Source organism: Pungitius pungitius, chromosome 20, assembly GCF_949316345.1.
Source record: "Pungitius pungitius chromosome 20, fPunPun2.1, whole genome shotgun sequence".
NCBI classification, from domain to species: Eukaryota; Metazoa; Chordata; class Actinopteri; order Perciformes; family Gasterosteidae; genus Pungitius; species Pungitius pungitius.
The window spans coordinates 4,205,855-4,226,195 of record NC_084919.1 but is presented as its reverse complement, the minus strand read 5'-3'; the positions used below and the strand labels follow the sequence as shown (position 1 = coordinate 4,226,195).

The window sequence follows — 20,341 nt, the reverse complement described above, 5'->3', positions numbered from 1 at the left end:
TTATTATAAAATCAGTAGTGATTCCACCAATTACAGAGAACCCAAGTTTAATCAATTTTCACATTGGCGTATTTGCAAGGAATTTTTACTCTCTTTCTATGATGCAATCACAGTAGTAATTTCGCAATTTAGGGATTATTCCTGCAGTCCTAAAATAAAAATCAATGAAGTACCCAAAAGCGGCCTTGAGGCCTCGATCGATCCAGAAAGGAGGGGAGGAATGAAGGCAAATAGTCTGACTTCATGATATGAACACAAGTCACACAAGAAACACCGGAAAAATCACCTGGTGTCAGTCATTGACAGCTTTATTTCCTTTAAAGTGAGTGTAGCTGGTGAAATTCAACTTTTACACACCAACCGAAATACAAAAAAGATAAATTCAGGCAGACTTTTACTTCTGCCGATGGAAAACCTGTAGCTGGACTTTTTTTTTTTTGGTTTCCTGATGATTTGGCCTTCCAAAAAGGGCTGAGCCAGCACACTCACAGTGCTCAAGACCAAGAAGTATCTGAGAGTCACATAGAGAAACAGGGCAAAGGACGTTGAGGGCATGAATAAAGGATGCACCTCCCTCTCCAGCACAAGCTGGCGATGTTAAGCACAACAAGGTGTCCTGGACGTGCCACCTCAGCCCTCTACTTTGGCCACCTTGGGCACCTGCACGTCCTTGTCTTCGGCACCTGCTGCTCCCCTCCTCTTCCTCAGGCCCTTCATCTTGCGCGTCTGCAGCTTGGACAGATCCTGCTTCTGCATGTGCACCCGACCAAACTTGGTGCCGAAGGAGTCGCGGGAAATGTTCTTCTTCTTCCTGACCTGTGACGTCAATGAAGAGAAGGGTCAGCGATATGTTGACCATTTCACTTGCTGGTTTTCAGAGGACTTTTTTTTTTTTTTTAATGGTCGTTTGAGTCAAATTTAGAGTTGGTAAATTCATCTTCTTCCACACTGACTGTATATTTTGTATTGACTAGTTACATTTATTAAATATTCACATTAAATGGAAACATTGTATATTCCTGGCGCTGTATACAAATTCATATCTTAACAGATTGGTCAACTTCAAGATGTATCAAAAACCACGTTCTATGGATTTGTAAGTTGTTGGGCTGCACAGCACGAGTGAAGAGAGAATGGCCCAATGCAGTGGTCAATGTGGGGGTTAATCATAAAGTTAAAATGGTAACCAAGGAACACTGATAAGCCCAGCCTAGTTAAAGGTTGGACTAACCCAGACAATGTAGAGTGGAATAGGTTCCAACAGTGTGGTCTATCCTCTGGCGCCACCCTCAGGACAAATTTAGCAGTTTTTTTAATGCACTGAAGGCCAATGAGCAGAGCAGCTTCATGTGGGGTGTCACAAGGTTACGAGAGACTTGAGTAACAATAACTTGGTCTTAATTATAGAAAGTAAACCCATTCTTGAACACTCATGGAGGGGTAAAAGAGGGACAAAAAGTCAGCCAATTTAGAATAACGTGTCATACAAATTTAGCTGGGTGCCGTTTGATTTGATTTTCCTAAACTTGAGACAAACCATATTTGGCTACCACAGCACATCCACGTCGTGTAATAAGACCTCAAGCGAACACGGCCTTTTTGTTCCTTCTGACCGACATTTTAAACTGATCCGATCAAGATCATAAGATTGCGCCAAAACACGTCCGATAATAATGATCCAGCATCTGCGGTAAGTCAGGTGTGAAAGACGTTCTTTACCTTCAGAGCTTTGGGCCGTCTGTGAGAAAACTTGAACAGGTCGTCTGAGGCCAGATGTGTTCTCCTCAAGACCAAGTCAAACGACGGCCCGATCTCCTCAAGCTCGATGCGCGGCGTGCGGCAGCCGGACTTCTTCAAAAGAGATCTGCAGAGCAAGACATCAAAGTCATGACGTCGATGTTTCAGTCGCGACGGAAAATAAAAAAAAAAAATATTTCAAACCGAATCCAATTCACCTGTAGCTGCGCATGTAAATTTTCCCCTCCAGGGCCGTGAAGTGCAGAACGTGCTCTAAACCCGCCAGACGCACCGCGGACACGGCGGGCCCCCTGAAGAAGTCTGACAGGCGGGACAGACAAACAGACGGGGGGGGGGGGGGTCGGGCCGTTAGCAGCGGAGCAGCAGAGGTGCATTTTCAGTGCAGTGGAATCAGTGGTCACCTATGAACAGACTCTTCAGACGCCTGTACTCGTTGTTGGTGTCAAAAGCGTCCCCCGCAAACACCAGCATGGGCTTCGTCCCTTCGGGACATTTGCTACTCTGTAACAAAAAGGAAAAGGATTTTAGGAGATTGCATGCTCAAGCCAGTTCTCTCTTGACATGGAAAATGAACATCCAGAAATGATTAGCACTTTTCCAGCCTGATATTTCTTTTTATTATTTCGAAATATATTTTAAGCAAAAAATAGATGCCGACAGTAGCGTGGCGGTTTTTGGCAGGATGTCTAAATGGCCTGTGATCAAAAACGATTGTTTTTTCCTGTTAGAAACCCGCCTTTAAATATGTTAATTGCGAGAATTGGAGACAAGAGCTTGAAGTGTGTATATTATTTAATTGGACTTTTTATTGATATATATATGTTGGCTTGACGCCCCCTTTATTTTCCTGCTTATATTGACGTCATGTTTTCAGGAGAGATGAGCTAATTAAATACTAGTGCAGTTTTTCTGCTGCAAGTAAAAAAAAAAAGAAAAAAAGAAGAGTTCAAACATCACGGCCGTGCATCACCTTGATATCACTCAGTGAGATGTATTTCTCAATCCCCAGCTCCATCATATCCAGCACGTGAAAATCAAACAGACGCCCTGCAGACAGACCAAAGGAACAATGACACACAATATTTTCCCTGCGGTGCCATATTTTTTTTTCCCCCCCCAAACAATTGCAGTACAATTTATTTAAAATATTTTCTACAGATCAAACAGTAGAATATTTTAAACGGTGAGATAATAACTTACCAAATATGAGGTTGTTGGGCCGTTTCTTGCTGTGGGAGCCGAACAGAAACAGGGAGCAGTCGGACTTCTTGGAGAAGAATTCCTGATCAAGAGAGCGAGGATTTGCATCAGACCGGACGGGTTGAGTATCAATAATTGATAGAAATCAAGGGTTTTTGGGGGCAGGAGGCGGGGCTTTTGGTTCGCTTACCAGTGACGTTGAGTCTTCAAACGGACGCGTTATGTTCTTCCTGAAAAGAGAGAATAACGTTGGCCCAACAGGTTTAAACCTGCCGCTCAAAGACAGTAAACTGTGTCCTCCGCAACATTTTTCACATAAAACGCTCAATAGGAATCATTGTTTGAATATTTGCATTATGCTTTGTTATGATTTTTACATCTTGAAAAGGGATCTTAGAGAACACCAATAATCAGAAACTACAGGAAGTTATGGAAATTGTCTTTTTTGTTCGAAATTAGTTAATCTAAATTAAACATCCACCTGTGGTGTTGCATTCTCAGCAGAAAACAGGACATCAAAATATAGATTTTGAGTTAGTTATTATTTATGATTATACCAACCAATTTCGGATTTGATTTGTGACCAAAACAAAGGAAAGCAAATCCATCAACAACACACATTTCCTTCAGACTGGGTCATCTTGGTAATTGCACTTACTTCTTGAACAGCACAGCATTGGGCTTCTTCAGGGCATACTGCAGAAAGAAAATCACAATTCTGAGCGTAAGTCAGCATTTCTTTATTATGCTGTGAAGAGTTTCGAATACTACTCATTAATAACATGTATCTGTCGTGGCAGGAAGCCGCAGTCTCCGTCAGGTCACTTACTATGTCCTTGAGGGCCTGGGTGACGGTCAGACTGGAGTTCCCCCCTTTCATGATCATGGCGGTCTTCACATCCTCCGTCAGCTTGGGCGCTCTGCCCTCCAAGAAGCGCTTGGCGCGCTTTGTCTTGGGTTTTCTGAGCACAAACAAATGCAGACGATGACCCTCTACCCAGTGAAAGTTTTTTTTTTTTTTTTTTTAAAGGATCAGATTTATATTGATTTTGGATTTGAATGCTATTAGCGACATCTTGTAACGTTGCTGATGTGTTGGTCGTTTTCATTAGTGAGCTAAACAAAATAGAATGCTGTAAATATAGACGGTTTGTGCTTGAGAGAAAGCACAATGTTGTTGAAAAGAAATGCAGATATATTGATTTACCACAAGATTAATACCTGAACTTTATTTGTTTACTTTCCACAATGTTATGTTGGTTAGGTAGGTTACATGTCATATATAATAATAAAAAGATCGCTTCCGTATTAATATTACAATATTAAGTGATATATAACCACATGTAGTAAAAGAAACCATATTCAAATGATGCTCATTATTCTTCTCAGCCTACCCATGTATTATTCTCATAGATCACTAGTTTATTAAATGTAAATATAGTGTCACGTTATGTACTTAACGTAAATATTAGAAAGAAACTAATTGATCCACATGTGAAGAAAAACTGTACTATTTTTACTTGAAGTTGAAATTGTTTTTTTACCCGACGGGTCAGCCAACCAAACTCGGCGTAAATAACAGATCATCATAACAGAGTTCCAGCTTAAAGCCTAGTTTATGCTTCTGCGTTTTCAGAGAAACGCAAGGACACGCGGAGGCCAGACCCCCTTTTTGCGTGCCTTTTCGCCCCCTCTGGCGTGCTTGCGTGTGTGGACCCATTTTTCTAAACTTGCGTCAAAAGCTACGCGAGCTCACGCAGCCCGCAGTGCTGTGATCGGTCTGCTAACTGCATCCTTTCAGGAGTCTCACATTTCCGGTGTTACACCGAAATCTGTGACCGCAGAGGGCGCTGTTTCGCAACGTGCTATAGACAACGGAGGGCGAAGAAGAGCGCCTACGCAAACGGCGTAAACGTTAATGCATTACGTCCTGTTCCCGATGGGTCGCAGATTTCGGTGTAACACCCGTTTCATAGCACAATTCCGCCATTGTTAAAACGAAGATTTTATACGAGAGAATGAATCCGTTTGAAGAGATATGACCACTGATACAACCCGTCATTGGCGGTCCGCAAAAGCAGCAGTGGCGATGCACGGGGGAAAAAAGTATGTTAAATAAATAAACAAACCAACGACTTCCACACACAAATACGTCACTCTCTAGGTCGTTTCCACCTAGTGTTCTGGCGGTGAATTGCTTTGCAACACGTGCAAGCCTTTTTGGTCCACGAATTGAAACGAGTCCGTCGACACAAGACGCAAACGCAGACCCAGACGCAGACGCATGTTCCATCCGTAACAGCGAGATGCGTTCTGAGTCCACTTTGAGCTTCGGTTGCTAAGCTAACGTTAGCGCTTCTCACACAGTGACGAGTCCCGAACGCAGAAAGTTACACACGGACGCTCGAACACGGTGAGCTCAAAGGAGTACAGTGTCCAACTTACACTATACCGTCAAACTTCGTCATTTGGAGGGTCTTTAGTGGTCTTCCTGCCGGCTGGACGAGATCTCACGGTGCGGTTCCTCCACGTGAATGCGAGTCCACATTGGCGATGATCTTCTTCTTTTGTTCGGGGTTTAATGGCAGTTGACATCAATCTTATTGGTGCATTACCGCCACCCTCTGCACCGGAGTGTAAAATAAAATAAGAAGTAAAATGATAAATTACATTGCATGTTATTTAGCTGACGCTTTTATCCAAAGCATTATAACCCATGCATTACATTTTTGCCTGGGGAGCAATTAGGGGTTAGGTGTCTTGCTCAGGGACACTTCGACATGGCACATGGGGCAGCCGGGATTCGAACACCATCGCACTGCACTACTGCATGCGCCACCATTGCCATAAATAAAAAATATAACAAGATATATACACACACACAATCTCCTTTGTTATACATCCCTGCATTTCCAATATATTCGATTAAATACCCCTGTGCTCTTAAGGCTAACAGTGCTCCACCCTATGCTCTCACTCAGTCTCACTCAGTAGTGTGTGTGTTACCAGCGTTACTACGTCACGTTACTGAGGTGAACGTTTAATTCGGGGCTGTTGTGTTACATCACACTGCAATAGCTTTATAATGGTTTGGGTACAGTAACAGCAATTAAACAGTACATATTTTACCTGATAGTAACACATTCCACATACACCTACCGTTTGTGTTGTTACTCAAACATATTGTATTTAATATTACAATTCAGAGCTTTGGAGCTGAAGTCCTGCTCATGATCTTCGGTGGTGGTGGTGGTGGCAGACGTTCTGCTTAGAGTTATCACCTAGTGTAGCACATCGCACTGTTCACTAGGAGGGCGCTACAGACCAGGACGTGTCAATGTTATCTTATATACTGTTTTTCATTAACTTACTTACATTTACTGGGTTATAATATGATGTGGCCTTTACAAGCAATGTTTACACACCCGATTCTGAATGGCCATTCAGAGGTACATTGTAGATGACCCAGGGATACTATTTTATTTTTAGGAGACCCTGAGCGTTGTTGGTGGCCGGTGTATACTCGTCTTTCTATGTTTTGCAGACAGCCCAGCAGAAAAAGGTAATTGATGGTCCATCCCGATTTGACTTTGTTTCTTAGCCATGCTGATATTTGTGAAAGTTAATCTGCTCTTTGACAAGAGACAGCAGCAATAATATATCCACCGTAGATACACCATGTCACATGTTGTAAAATACAAAGTAAAGCACTGCAGTTGAAAGCATCAAAAGTAATCCAGAAGTATTCAGATTAGACTGATGTTTTTTTTTTACGGACTACAAAAAATTGTCATGTAGTTTATTTAGTCAAAAACTAAGAAAATAACAGTAAATCAACCCACACGATTGCAAACAAATGATGTCATACAGTATGAGGGCAGCAAAAAAGAATCACTGACATTTCATTTCCACGCGGGATTAAATCTTTCTAGCAAAGCCACTTTTGGCCAACCCCCCCCCCTTTGTGTTTAAGAGCCTCTGACCCTGCATGCAGATTTCATGCCAAGCAGCCTGTGCTGGGACATCAACTCCAACACGTGGACGTGAGCATGGCCACACATCGGATGTCAGAATTGCACTGCTGTGGAGGAACCTTAGGGACAGTGATGTAGTGGGATGTAAACAAACCTCAAAAAAGGATCCAACATTTGTGTGTGTGTGTGTGTGTGTGTGTGTGTGTGGGGGGGGGTTAGCCTCAAGGTTATAAAACGTCAGAATCCGTTCTGATACCTAGGTTTTCCACGTACAATGCGCTCGCTTTGGCCCACAGGGGGAGAAAGGTCAAGAATCACAAGACATTTGGAAAAAGTTAGTTTGACAGTCAACTCCTTTAACTTAATAAAGGCAGTCGAGTAAAATACTAAATCTCCAACTCATATGTTCAATTCTGTTCTTGAGTTCTTAAATAAACATTGAACAGGGCCTCAGTAGGATATTAAATACATTTTAGAAATTATACAATGTCACTTCCACCTGTAAGGTGTCATCGTGAGGAAATCATTCTAATATTTAATACACAAGTAAACTTGGTAACAAGTACCTCCTGCATTTGGAAGAGCATTCAACCCATTTCCTTAAACTCTGACCATCTCAATAAAGCTCAACAAGTTGCACAGATAAGCCTTTTTTTTATTGAAGCATCAAGCTTGTAGCACAGATATATTTAGCACATCTTGACCATCCAAAGAACAGCAAAAGGAAGAATTGGAATAGCAATATGTCTCCTTCAGTGCATCCTCCCCTCCCTTCCAAAGTGAAAACCTGACCATGAGTGGGTCTGCTAGGAAAAGGTCATCCTGTAATGTAAAAACTAACTCGTTTCACAACAAAATTAACATTGGACAAAAAAGATTTAGGGGGAAAGCGAAAAATAAGTTTTAAAAACAAATGAAGATTGGTCCTTGTCCAAAAAATACAAAAAACTGTTGTATAAAATTGTATTACAATTCAACTGAAAAAAAAAATATATTGAATTTGCCGAGTGATACTTTATATGTATTTGTAAAAGTAGCATAATGATCCAAATGAACAAGGCTAAAAGTACTTCATCTAGTAACCGTTTTAAACCACTTTGCTAATTTTGAGCCTCTTTAACATGTGCGACTATAAAAAAAAGGAACCGGTAAGTCAACGCGCAACACAAAGTCACGTGACAGCAAGTTGAGAACATGTCATGTAATAAGGACTGGGTGTATGGAAAAAAGAATGAGCCCCCACCCCCCCCCCCCCCAAAAAAGGTCCCCATCACCACGTGGTGGTCCAGCCTTGCGGGTTCAAGAGCGCGTTCTCTGGCAGGAGAAGCGCTGTGAACGCAGCGGAGCGAGGCAGAGGGCACCGATCGGAGCGCCGAAAGACTACACGTAAGAATCCACACCTGCCCTCGCCAGTGTGGTTAGTCTAAAAGTGAAACCTAGGGGGAAGACATTTTGATTTATAGATTCAGTATTCCAGTTTTCCCAAAAAAACACGTCCGGGTACAATCCAAGTTGGTACAAAAAAAAAAGAAAAGGAGGGAGGTGAAGCACACAGACCTACTGACGAAGAGGAGGAAGAGATGGCGCTAAGCTACACGGTCAAGCAACACGGCAATAGTAGTCACATGCACCATAGTGTCACAGGACCCTCCCCCCACCACCACCACCACCACCACCCGTGGACAAAATGGCCCCATCAAACTACAATGCTAGGCTGTCTAATGGCCACAATCAATATATCCAAATGGCAGCGGTTACGTGTGGAATGATCCGGCGGCACCCTGGCATGCTCAGATCGGCGGGCGGCTATTGTGCTCATGCAGATTTCTCCACGTTGGGTTTTGGGGGGGGTTAGGGTAGAAAGAGGATGGATATAATGTGAAACGCTTTGCTGGGCTAACTGGGCAAAGTGTCAGACTCATTAAGCCCCCCCCCCCACACACACACACACCATTCAGAATGGGAGCAGTCTCGTCAGAGATCTGGAAGAAACCTGCTGCCAGCTGCAGAATGGTTAGTCAGCGACAGCATTATGCCGTGTGATGAGTTGGGGGGGGGGGTGACTGGGTGCTCTACTGCAGTTGTACATTCGGCTCAGACCTGGTCCAGGTGGTTCTCTAGGGATGTGTACATTCAAAAGACAGAGGGATGGTTGGTAGCTACATTTCAGTTTCACCACTTTGTGCAAGTGCGGAAATTTGTGTGCTGAATATGAGTGGAGGAAAGCTGAGTGGGGGCTAAGGTCCAGATGCTTCCTATAGATACAGCATGCTGTAAAAACAAATAGTCTTCAATGATTCATACATAAAACATTTTCCAGGTTTTTAAAAGCCTGTCTATTTGGTGGTGGGGGGGGGGGCGCACAGACTACATGATCGATTGTCTGTTTCTAAGTAGGAGCACAAATAAGTGTGAACGCTGGTGGAAGTCAGCACTAAAGCAGAAGGTATTTTCTGTTTCCTCCCATTAGTGCACAAGACATTCAGCCAATGAACCAACATTAAAACCGCGGTGTGCAACCAAAGGGACATCAACGGGTTGGCACAGTGACCAGGGAGCTCACCACCACATTCGTATACATTCAGGTAGACAAAGAAATCAAATCTAAAAATATAAAGGTCGGCCTTCTTTTCTTTATTGTACCGTGAGCAAACTATTTTTAGTTAAAGTGCACTCAAAAAAAAATGAAAAAGACTGGTCGTGATTCATAAATAAATAGATGAGCGGATCGTTTGGGTTTGGACGATTTATTAACCCTTGGGCGGGAGGCCAAGGAATGGAAGAGCCAAGCTGGGAAGCTGGAATTGCGCGAGGAAGGCGAACTGATCTGAGCACGCCAGGGGCCCCCGGCCTAGTGCGGTCGGAAGCCTTGTCTGTGGGGGATGAGGGGGGACACCTGCAGGAGGGAGCCGTCGCTCTGGGCAGGTGGGCGCGAACAGCGCGCGTTCGATCCCTCTGCGTTCGCCTCGAGGTCACAGCAGGAGAAGGCTAGAACATCGCCACGGGAAGAAGCGCTTGCATGCAAGAGGTCTAAGTCACGGGAACAACAACGGAAACAATTCAAATGGGGGGTTAAGCCGGGGCCGGGAGGCCACAAGACGCGGTGGGTGAGGGAGGAAGAGGAGGACAAGCTCTCTGCGGGGGGGAAAGGTCGGCCAGAGGTGGGGCGCGGCCGTGAGCGGCAACCTTTCTTTCTGAGCCTCTTCTTCATCCTTGACCCTCAGCTCTGCTGGTTCTGCTGGCGGCTCTTGGCGTAGCTTGTGAAGACGAAATTATACTCGTTAAATTGAGCGAGCTGGCGATCCAGACGCTTGTAGCCGTCCACCTTCTGGGCAGGAGAAAAGATGCTGCGACATTTTGAGCTCTGCGGGGGGGGCAAAATACATTTACGTTTGAATCCCTCAATGAAAGCGTAACATTTTATTTATTTTTTAACTGCCACCCACCTGATTGACAAAAAGCGTGGTCACAAACTTTCCCGGCTTGAAAACCTCGACCACCTTGCTGACCAGGTCGTCGTACGACGTCTGGGAGAGGTTGGTTTCGAAGCTGACGTAGGAGAACTCCGGTTCCGGTGTGATGTGGATGGTCCAGTAAGTTCCCTGGGGAGGACGATGCAAGCACAGAGAGCCACGTTACACGCGACGCTGGAGCGGATCGCTGCGACGACCGGGGCCAAGTCGAGGGACAACTCACGTCGGTCTTCATTCCATTCATTGAGTAGCCACATGGGTTGAACATTGTGGCATCGATCACAGAACCTGGTATCAGGTCACGAATTCCACTCATCTGCAACACGAGGAGAACGTCGAGAACCGCGCTTCACACCCCACCAACATCAGACGGCAGGAAGGTACTTACACGAGTGACATCACTTGCAGAAACACCATCTTTCATATAGAACTGGTCCATAATGGCTGGATCGAGGTCGCTCATCAGAACTTCCAGCGTCTGATCCGCATGCTTGTTCTCCCAGTACTCTGGTAAGTCCAGGGTAAACAGGTACCTAAGGGTGCACAGACCAAAGGGATATTCAATTAATAAAGGATGGGCTTTCGTATTACAATATAGGCTCAAATATTTATTTTTTGAGACAAAGACCGTTTCCTGCAACATGCTTCTAGCATGTTTCACTTTAGTCTTGTGTTTGGCTAGTCCCACTAGTGAAACCTACACCACTGTGTGGACAATCCCTGAGGTCGAGTGGAGCTTACCAGCAGTCAGAGTTCAAACGTCCCATACAGTAGGCTGCACCATCTGGAAAAAGGCAAAAAAAAAGAGTTGGTTTTAAAGCAGTCTGCCTGATAATGGCCGGACTCCAATGTCACAATGAAGGAAGGGAAGAGACTGAAACAAATAAGTCTGGATTAACACTCAGATCGTATAGTAACGATAGTCCAGAGATACACTAAAAATGAACACATTGTTTTTGAATAAGTTTGTACATGCCAATCAAAATAAGATTTTTTTTATTTACATTTGTGGTCTAAAGATAGAGGATAAAGCCGGCAAGTTAGCTAGCCTGCTAGTTACCATGTTTTAACACAAGAGCTACAGAATAGTAAGCTGTTGTATTTTTCTGATGTGACAGCTTTTTAAATTATAGGGGGGGGGCTAGTCTACCAGGTTAGTGCCACCATGCCATAAGGCTACAACGGTTATTCCAAAATGTTGCGTACTTGGGAAAATCTGGCTGAGAAAGTCCACTTCCTCCTGGAAGTTTCGATGAGGGAACTCTTGATGGGTGGGCTTCATAAAGTTCTTGCGGGAGTAGAAGAAATTCTGCAAAAACACACAAGAGGATGGAAAAAGATAAGAGTGCAACAGCAGCAGGCATGGGGACATACTAAGAATACTTGACATGGCATTAATGTACAGGAATGTCTTTAAAAACAAAGTAAATTGTTACTTAATCAAGAGCAGCAATGCCATTTATAGAGTCAAACATGCACCATAACTACAGGATTTATGCATTCCAAGCTCTCAATGAAGTGCCGGTTCTACGTCGGTGAGGTGTACCTCGATGGCATCAAAACCGCAGTACTCCCTGGCGAGTTCCAGCAGAGGCACCAGTGCTTGCAGTAAGAGGGTGGTTCCGCACGTCTTCAAAATGAAACGTCTCTTGGAGACAAACATGCTACTCTCACTGCGGAGGCAAAAGAAGCACAACAGAGGCGTGAGACGTAGGTAATGAAGCGATTACTCTGCATCACAACAGGGTTGCCTAAGGCAGGCAACTCCTGTAACGGATTACTATTTCACTCGATAGATGAGCGCAATTTTGACTGCGATAAACCCATTGCATCAGACTCGTACCTGGCAGGTCATTTTGGGGAGAAAAAGGGACGGTTTGCACCAAAAGAAAAACTATACACACTTATGCGAATAAGCATTTTTACTAGGGTTGCAACAACGAATCTATGAAATTGATAAAAATCGTTTATTAAACGCGTTGGCATAATCGGTTTATTGTGTTGAGCGATTATTACGTCCCTCAGTGAGTGTCAGAGATGTGCACGGCGCAAAAAAATAAATTAACGAGCCGAGCAAGCAGACGAAAGCAGCAAGTAACGCGACAGTTGTTGTGAGTCACAACGCAGGCAAAGATGTCTATTCGAGTTAAGTTGTCCAAGGTGTAAGAGCATCTCACATTGAATAAACTAAAAAAAGTCAAAGGAACACGGCATGGGAGCACCACGATGTCGCAAGGAGCCTCCAGCAGCTCTGCTGCTGCTGTTGTTGTTGTTGTCTCGTCATCCAGCTGATAAAGCTAGCATTAGCTGGTTAATAACAGCAGTAAAGCAGTTAGCAAGACTAAAGACACGTTTTCATTTACTTGCCTATTTTGAACCATTCATTTTTCTATCTTTTGTCTTGTATATATTTTGTGCTACGGTACTGAATATTTTTAGTAACGGTACTTCATTAAGAAAGCACGAAACCGGAGCGCACTCCGTGTTGCGCTCCCTGCGCGCATTGACTGGGTGGGCGGGGCTACCAGGTGGGCGGGGCTACCAGCTCACACGCAACAGGCCGCTGTCACTCAGAGTTATCTCAGGGGAGCCACTTGCCGACCGTCCTCTGCTTGTTGTAAGAAAAGACGCCAGATTATTTTACGCATTTTTTACTCATAAAGAAGAAATGTCCAGGGAAAAGAGGACTGCTTTGTCTTGTGTTGCACTTGCTTGATGTTTGACTCTGTTGCGGTGTGACCGCAGCATTAGAAAGAAAACCGCCCCAACAAAATGGTCCATACTGGAATTTTATTGAAATAACGACATTTTGTGACATCCATGTGTGCTTTTATTAGTATCATCATCAATAATAAAGATGAAGTAGTAAGTGGTCCTAAACAGGGCTATGATGTTTTACAGTGCGGTTATTGGTACAGCGTGGGAGCGCTTCATTCCCCGAAGGCGGAGACGCTTTGGTCCGAAACAAGCGGCTTACAGGTGACCGCTGTCTAATCCTGCCGGCCTTGTAATCAGAAGGAAACCAACAGACGGCACTCACCTGAGTATATAAGCTTCCTGCTTGTCAGACTTTGTCACACTTATGATCAAACAATGCACAGTCTCCAGAAGTTTGTCCCACTCAAACCTAAAAACAGGAGAGAAATGACAAGTTAGCAACGACTTTCATTAACTAGCTTTTGGTATGTACATGGATGGAAATCCCACTACAACTTGAAATCCTTCCACACAGGCACTAGAAAGAAAAGGGTTTTGATCCAAACTGTGGTTAAGGATGATGCCAATCCAGAATCTCCTTCAATCTGGATTCTATACCATGGCATCTGTTTGCAAACGTAAGGCTGATTCCATAAGCAAGTCGAGAAAATGGCTACTTCTCACTGGATTTATTCCATCAGTAAACATTGTAAATGGGTTCACACTCTCAATCTGTAACATCAAATCTTCCACATTTAGATTTGAAATGGACTTTGAGGCGAGGCGATCTTGTGGCATCGCTAAAGCGTTATTCCATCAACCTTGTAATTTAGCCATTACACAGATCCACCTTACATCTTGCTGGAAGTAAACTTGGCTACATCTACAGAAAACAGTAACCAATACAAAACAAATATAATTGGACCATTGAAAGGGGAACTCTTTAAAGGGATGACAAACCCCACCACATCATCCCAGTCAAAACACAACAGCACGGCAAATGTAGCCGTGTCACCTTAACATTAGGACAGGCATCCTGGGCTCATTCACAGTAGGGAGCCCAGAGTAGGGCTGTCAACCTATATTCGAATAGTTGTTAAAAAACAAAAAAGAAATTAATAAAAAAAAGCGGCAAGGAAAAGTTCCATGTACATCTCGCTCAGAGCGGTCGGTTCTATACTCTAAAACTTAAATTGATGTTGGTTTCAATCACTGAATGAAGCCTGCCATATTTGGGACAAGAACAGCAACCTTCAATTTCTTACACAAAACTCATCAGCACTCTGCATTTGTTTATTGTAGTCGTTCATTTACACCGCTCTGCGCAGAGAGCACGACGGTGCAGGAGAGGGAGAGATTAATTCATGACTATAAAATGTAGTCATGTCTCGTATTCATTTGTTTTGTTACCTAATACGCAAACAGAAATTTGGATGTGTTTGAATATATGAGTTTTTTTTATTTTAAAAGGGAATATTCAAATGTCATCGAGTGATTGACAGCCCTAGCCCAGACGTGGTGGGCGAGCACGACTGGCCGGTGTTGCATAGTGGACCCTTCAGATCAGACGGGCCTGCACGACACGCGCCTGGTTACCCTACCAACAAGGGCTGCACGGTATGGCCAAAACTCCATATCATGGTATTAAGAAACACTCTGACGGTATAGCTTTGTCAAGTAAACGCATTAATTCATTGACCCCGAAAACGGGCGACTCAAACAGCTGTTTGCTGGTTTGCTCGATAGCGCGTTGGCTCGTTAGCTTGTTTTGGCTGCTAGTGTTGCCACCAGAGGCTCGACAGACGTTGCAATAACTGGTTTTCTGATCTAACGTAACTTATGTTTGATTTATCAAAACCAAAAACCCTCCAAACAGACACAGCTCCTCTCTTGGGCACAAGTTGTAACGGTGCATCTCTGGTCTCTCGTTGTTCCTCCTGTATCGCTCTTTTCCGTGTGTTCATGTAGCAAGAGAGTTAATGTTAGTTACTTCTTGTTGTGAGCTGTACCCAGCATGCAGTTTGGCGGAGATTTTTCTTCTATAAATGTACAATTATTAGTGTTGCAAAATGTTTGTGTCACAAGCTGTTGTGTTGTTTTACCCTGTAAAGAGTTGTTGTGGGTTATTCGTTGTTGTTATAACCATGACTCACTCTCAACACACGCAAGACAACTAGTGCCGACCGCCGACTTGTAAAAATATAATCTGCCGCTTGCCGAAGAGCAACTTCAGTTGTCAAGGCGTAACACCGGTATGAACGGTGTGTGAGAATGTCATACCGTAAGGAGATCTTATACTGGTATACCGTGCAGCCGTACTACCAATATGTTTGTTTTGTTGCCAAACCAATTTGATTTTTTTCAAATCAAACAATATATTAAGCGCCCGTGTGGGAGTGTTCATGCACGCGACCATTGGGGCGGAAAAGCAAAGCGCAGCAGAAAAAAAAAAAAAAAAAAAACGTCCAGACTTCAATGAACCATTCACACTAACCATGTGACATGAAGTGAAAGTTGTCCCCTTGAAGGCACTCTTCATTGTTTTAAACCTCATGTTTGGCATTTTGGTTTATTGACATCTGCAACTCGTTTTTTTTATCCCCCACCAGCATGAAAACGAGGGGGAGGAGCAGATACTGAGTAACAATTTTACACAACTTCCAATTTAATTTATAATAACGCAGTAGCGACCTGTCAAATTTCAAAAGGGGAACATGGATTACTAAATTAACATAATTCTGTATGGAACATAACTCCACTTGCAGCCTGCCTGGAGACCCAAGATATTGACTAGCTACCTGTCAGTAGGGATGTAATGGACTATTGTCGATCGGTACGGATCACTTCCCTCGTCAAACATGTGAACCACAGACTAATTATACACACACACACACAATCGGTATCTGCCAACGATCATTAAAATATGTGATCATGATATCTGCTTTTCTAGTCACCAATCTCTTTGATTACATTGCAAATAAACACTGATGAAAATAATCAAGTTTCCATTCCATTATATATATATTAGAATGCGTTCAGGTTCTGTCAAAGTGCATATTGGGCAAAAGGTAAACTGGAGATAAACATACATTGTATTTAATAATTTGAATGGTGTGCCTTTATGAAAACAATTACAAGATCACAGTAAGGAGATTAAATTTAGGATGGCTTATAATGTATGTGTATATATGTATATATATATATATATATATATATATATATATATATTTTAAACTTTCAAAACACACAGCTCCTCTCTTGGGCACAGGTTGTATTGGTGAAGTTGTGGTCTCTCATTGTTCTTCCTGCATTGCTCATTTCTGTGTTTTCATGTAGCAAGGAATTTACTGCTTGTTGGGATATTGGGCGGGCTGAACCCAGCTGGCAGTTTGGTGGGGTCATTTTATAAATGTAGAATTGTTACAAATTGTTGATATATCAACAGTGCCCTGGTTAAAGACCATTTGTTGTGAGTAATTAATTGTTCTAACCATGCTTCACTCTATACACTTAAGAAACGTAGCTTAGACTGCTACGTGCTCAGCGATAAGGTGTAAAAATATCTGCAGCCTGCTGAAGAGCTATCAGTTGTTACTCCTTGACACCATTAAGGCGGTGTGTAAAAAAGCCATACCAGTAGGTATGTGGTGGCCCTTTCGGTCTGTGGAATCCATCTGCACATTTGTTCTTGGTGGAGGAGTTAAAGTCTGAACTTTCGACCTGTATCTAAAACAAATGCATGCGTGCGCAGATAAAAACGTGCCACCTCAGTGAGAGAGTGACCTGGTTTTAACATCCAGGAATATTTAAAAATCTCACTAAAGCAACAGATACTTATATTTGGGAGGCAAATTTTTTGCTTTTCCTACATGTGTTAACAAGTTGCCTCTGCTACCTATTGCCAATGCCCACTGCATGTAGGATGCTGATACGGAAGTATTCATATTTTTAAAATGTGCCTATGACTCAACCCTGTCATTGTAGCCTATATGGTAGAATCAAATACTGCAGTATAGACCCCTTATGGTGAAACAGCGCTTAAAACATAAAGCCAAGAATTCTTCGTAAACGCCACCTTTTCTTGCCCTGTCGCACATTTCATTTCATTCCGAAATAATTTAACAGGCTGCTGCAGTATACAAACTTCACAAGTACTTAAAAAAGTTATCTTTGTGCCTTTTAGATAACAGCCGTGGCAACATGCTGGACAGAAGGGGCGGCATTACCGGAGACATGGGTCAGCTACGTTTCACAGTGAAATGCAAACCACAGGCTATTTATAGTCCCTTTAGAAGGCTCTGATTCTCATACCATAGAATTCGTTGTCCATACCAAAGACACTGGAGGGGGATGGGCTACATGTTGCCCCGTGATGACAGACTCATGGAAGACAGATGGCTAGTAGCATAAATCACCTTAGATAAGACTGCTAGATCCCCAGGAGACACCAGGGGAAGAATGCTAGTGAGCTCCACATTTTTTAATCAGATGCCCTCGTGGACATATTTGGACATTGGCCGACGTCCAGAGAGCCTGATCCACCCGGCAGTGTCCCTCTTGAGCCGTTAATCTGCCCTCTGACTGCAATTTAATGCCAGGCTTCAGTCACCCAAATGTCCACTCGCTTTTCTTAAACCCCAACCTCTAGTGATCTGGCTGATGGCCACTAAAGTCAACCGTGGGTCAAAACGATTTGGCCTCAAACCCCAACAGAGACCATCCTGCATAATAGCAATAGCAGTGCTGTGACAGGTGGAGTTAATAAACTGCAATTTTATTTTCTGACTTGCTTTTTAAGTCAGCCATTTGCAACAGTCAGGAACACCAGTCCAGTTGCCTGACTCTACCAACCAAGATAAACTATGCCCTCAACGGGAATGTTATGAAGCATACTAGGCCTCAGTAACGGCAGTCAATCTACTTGGGACTTATTTTGTTTCTCGGAACAAAGGCATTAATAGCAGTATGTTGCAATGGCCTTTGTAAACCAATCATTGCGTTGATGAGCATCGCTCAGAACAGATATGAACGCAGCCAAACGCCTCTGAGCAAATCACAGAAGGGGGGAGACCCCTTTAACCAATCAGAGGAACTGGGAGGAGAGTGCTTCTACATGGCCGGCAACGTGACCAACGAGGGTCTTCATACGAAAGCGACGACCGGGGCCATGCCAGTGGCTCGTTCCAGGATAAAGTTCATGTTAAAAATAAAAAAAAAGTTACATTACACCCCCCCCCCCTCCAAAAAAAAGCGATCGTGGGAATTCAACGGCATCCGCTTAGTTGCTCGGGATAAGCGGAAAAAAATAATACGTCGTTGTGTAAGAGTGAGCCGGTGGAGCCGAGCCGACACGAGGTGACGACTGGCGACCACATGCATGACATCTTAAAGCAAGGACCTCCCCCCCCACCCTCTGGTTGAATGACGCAGGAAGATTAAACCTCACCTCATTCATTTATAAACAAGCCTGAATTGAAAAAAACAAACAAGAAATCATATCGGAAAACCATCGGGCGACATAAATGAAGAGGCGTCGCATACATTTTAGCACTTCGACGTAAAGCCATTAAAACTGTCCCATGCGGGGACAATAAAACGCGTGCGCACTGATTAGAGGGGGGGGGGTCATTAAATAAAAAATAAAATAAGATTCAGCCCGCCTAAAGTTGGCATCGTGGTGGGTTGACGTGACATGGAAGGTAGCATTGCACCCTCGCTCAAAATGTAGTGGTGAGCCAGAGAAAAGCAGCAGATGACGGTCGGGTCGACGTAACGTTACCTCCCTTGAAAGTAGCAGCAGCTAGCTAGCTAGCGTTACCCTTTAGCTATGAACAGGCTACCAACTTGTTGTGACGACGGTTATGAAATGGTCTGCCACGGTTCTACCCCTCACCATAACACGTGAGGGCGAACGTTAAAATTGTATAACTGACATATAACGTTGGTTTCCACCGTGGTAAAGAATGAATGACTCAGCTTGTGCCGCTGTTAAAGGGGGAGGTGGCCATTTTCGAGTGACTGTGTTGGCTAGCTAGCTTCCTAGTAGTAAGCTAGGATGTCAAAGTGTGGTTCGATTCCTACCAAGCTAACCGAGCGAGTATAATCGCAGGATCACACAGGAAACACGTAGTATTGGATAGAACAAACAAACCACGCTATCGAGATTAAATGGTTACGAGTCAAGGATGAATAGCAGAAGTGAAGCCAAGCATGTGGCCGGTGTTTCAGCCAGCAGTTCCATATGCTGCAGAGGACTGACGCGACACTCCTAAGGACACAAACCTTGGGATGGTACGGAGGTCCCCGGTTCCTTTGGTCTCATCCTGCCGAGAGAACCACACCTCCAACAGCTTTTCAGTCCCCTCGAAGAAATGTGCACCGTTATCTTCCATCATGAGACAACAGATACCCAACAAAAATATTAAATTTTGGTTGTAACGTTAACAACTTGATCAAGCCTTCTTCGATCCGTTATAATTTATTGAGTTACAGTCCTTAAAGCAATCCAGGTGTTGATTTTCTTGAGTTACCGTCTTCCCTTTTGCAGAGAATACCGTTAGCGAGTGCTAGCTAATATCGCCGGCCATACTGTGTAAAGCACGGAATGGAGATGGCGCGAGGAATATATATGGTCTCCACACTGACGTCCTCATCGGGTTGGGCCAATCGGGTTGCAGGGCTCGTTTATTATATGCGATTGGTCTAAGGCCCTGTCACTCATTGCAGGGACAGCGGTTGCCTCACTCGGGGTTCTATTTATTGTTTACATATGAATGTTTTTGTGAAAATATATTCGCCATGCCATAATACTTCTAAGAAGAGCATTTGCTATGCATAAACGTTATAGATGTTTGTTTAAGACACGGTTTTGAAAACACAAGGCTATGTCACCGATTTACTACATTAAATACAGCACTATAATTTAAAGCGCCAATGTGCTTGGGCACATTCTTATGTAAACATGTACTTCTGTGACGTGTTCTGGTTATTGACATACTACATTGCTGCCATGTATGGCAGCACAACCTCAATCCATTCATGTAATTTTTGTAATCCATGTTGATGTCAACAAATACACAACGTGAGTTGTTTTCACTAATACACAATTACGCTACAGTTAGTTTATGGATTTTTTAAATATGTATAAACAGTATAAAGTATTTACTTTCAACAGTCCTGTTTGTGTGAAATCCACTGTTCGTGAATACGCAAAACTCAACAAACCGCAGCGGGAGAGCG

General features: G+C 43.5%; 2 protein-coding genes across 2 annotated transcripts; both read right to left on the bottom strand.

The window, feature by feature from the left end:
* Window positions 1–278: 278 nt before the first annotated feature.
* On the bottom strand, window positions 279–5,548 carry rpf2 (ribosome production factor 2 homolog). The gene is made up of 10 exons (XM_037449956.2): window positions 5,404–5,548; window positions 3,788–3,920; window positions 3,617–3,654; window positions 3,149–3,188; window positions 2,959–3,040; window positions 2,729–2,805; window positions 2,160–2,259; window positions 1,956–2,058; window positions 1,720–1,864; window positions 279–816 (listed from the first exon to the last, which is right to left on the bottom strand). The coding sequence occupies exons 1-10, from the start codon at window positions 5,424–5,426 to the stop codon at window positions 631–633; spliced, it is 927 nt and encodes a 308-aa protein (XP_037305853.2). The 5' UTR covers window positions 5,427–5,548; the 3' UTR covers window positions 279–630.
* A 4,467-nt stretch (window positions 5,549–10,015) lies between these two features.
* On the bottom strand, window positions 10,016–19,708 carry amd1 (adenosylmethionine decarboxylase 1). The gene is made up of 9 exons (XM_037449955.2): window positions 19,385–19,708; window positions 13,446–13,532; window positions 11,952–12,078; window positions 11,612–11,714; window positions 11,147–11,189; window positions 10,794–10,938; window positions 10,629–10,721; window positions 10,379–10,534; window positions 10,016–10,296 (listed from the first exon to the last, which is right to left on the bottom strand). Exons 1-9 carry the CDS (start codon window positions 19,495–19,497, stop codon window positions 10,153–10,155), a joined length of 1,011 nt encoding a protein of 336 aa, XP_037305852.1. The 5' UTR covers window positions 19,498–19,708; the 3' UTR covers window positions 10,016–10,152.
* Between the last annotated feature and the right edge of the window lie 633 nt (window positions 19,709–20,341).

Coding starts and splice junctions, on each gene's coding strand:
- amd1 (XM_037449955.2), bottom strand. CDS start 19,497: ATGATGGAAGATAACGGTGCACATTTCTTCGAGGGGACTGAAAAGCTG. Junction 11,190..11,611: donor TCTCAGCCAGATTTTCCCAA/GTACGCAACATT, acceptor GCCTTTTTCCAG/ATGGTGCAGCCTACTGTATG. Junction 10,297..10,378: donor CCACGCTTTTTGTCAATCAG/GTGGGTGGCAGT, acceptor CCCCCCCCGCAG/AGCTCAAAATGTCGCAGCAT.
- rpf2 (XM_037449956.2), bottom strand. CDS start 5,426: ATGACGAAGTTTGACGGTATAGT. Junction 3,655..3,787: donor CCCAGGCCCTCAAGGACATA/GTAAGTGACCTG, acceptor TTCTTTCTGCAG/TATGCCCTGAAGAAGCCCAA. Junction 3,041..3,148: donor TTGAAGACTCAACGTCACTG/GTAAGCGAACCA, acceptor TCTCTTGATCAG/GAATTCTTCTCCAAGAAGTC.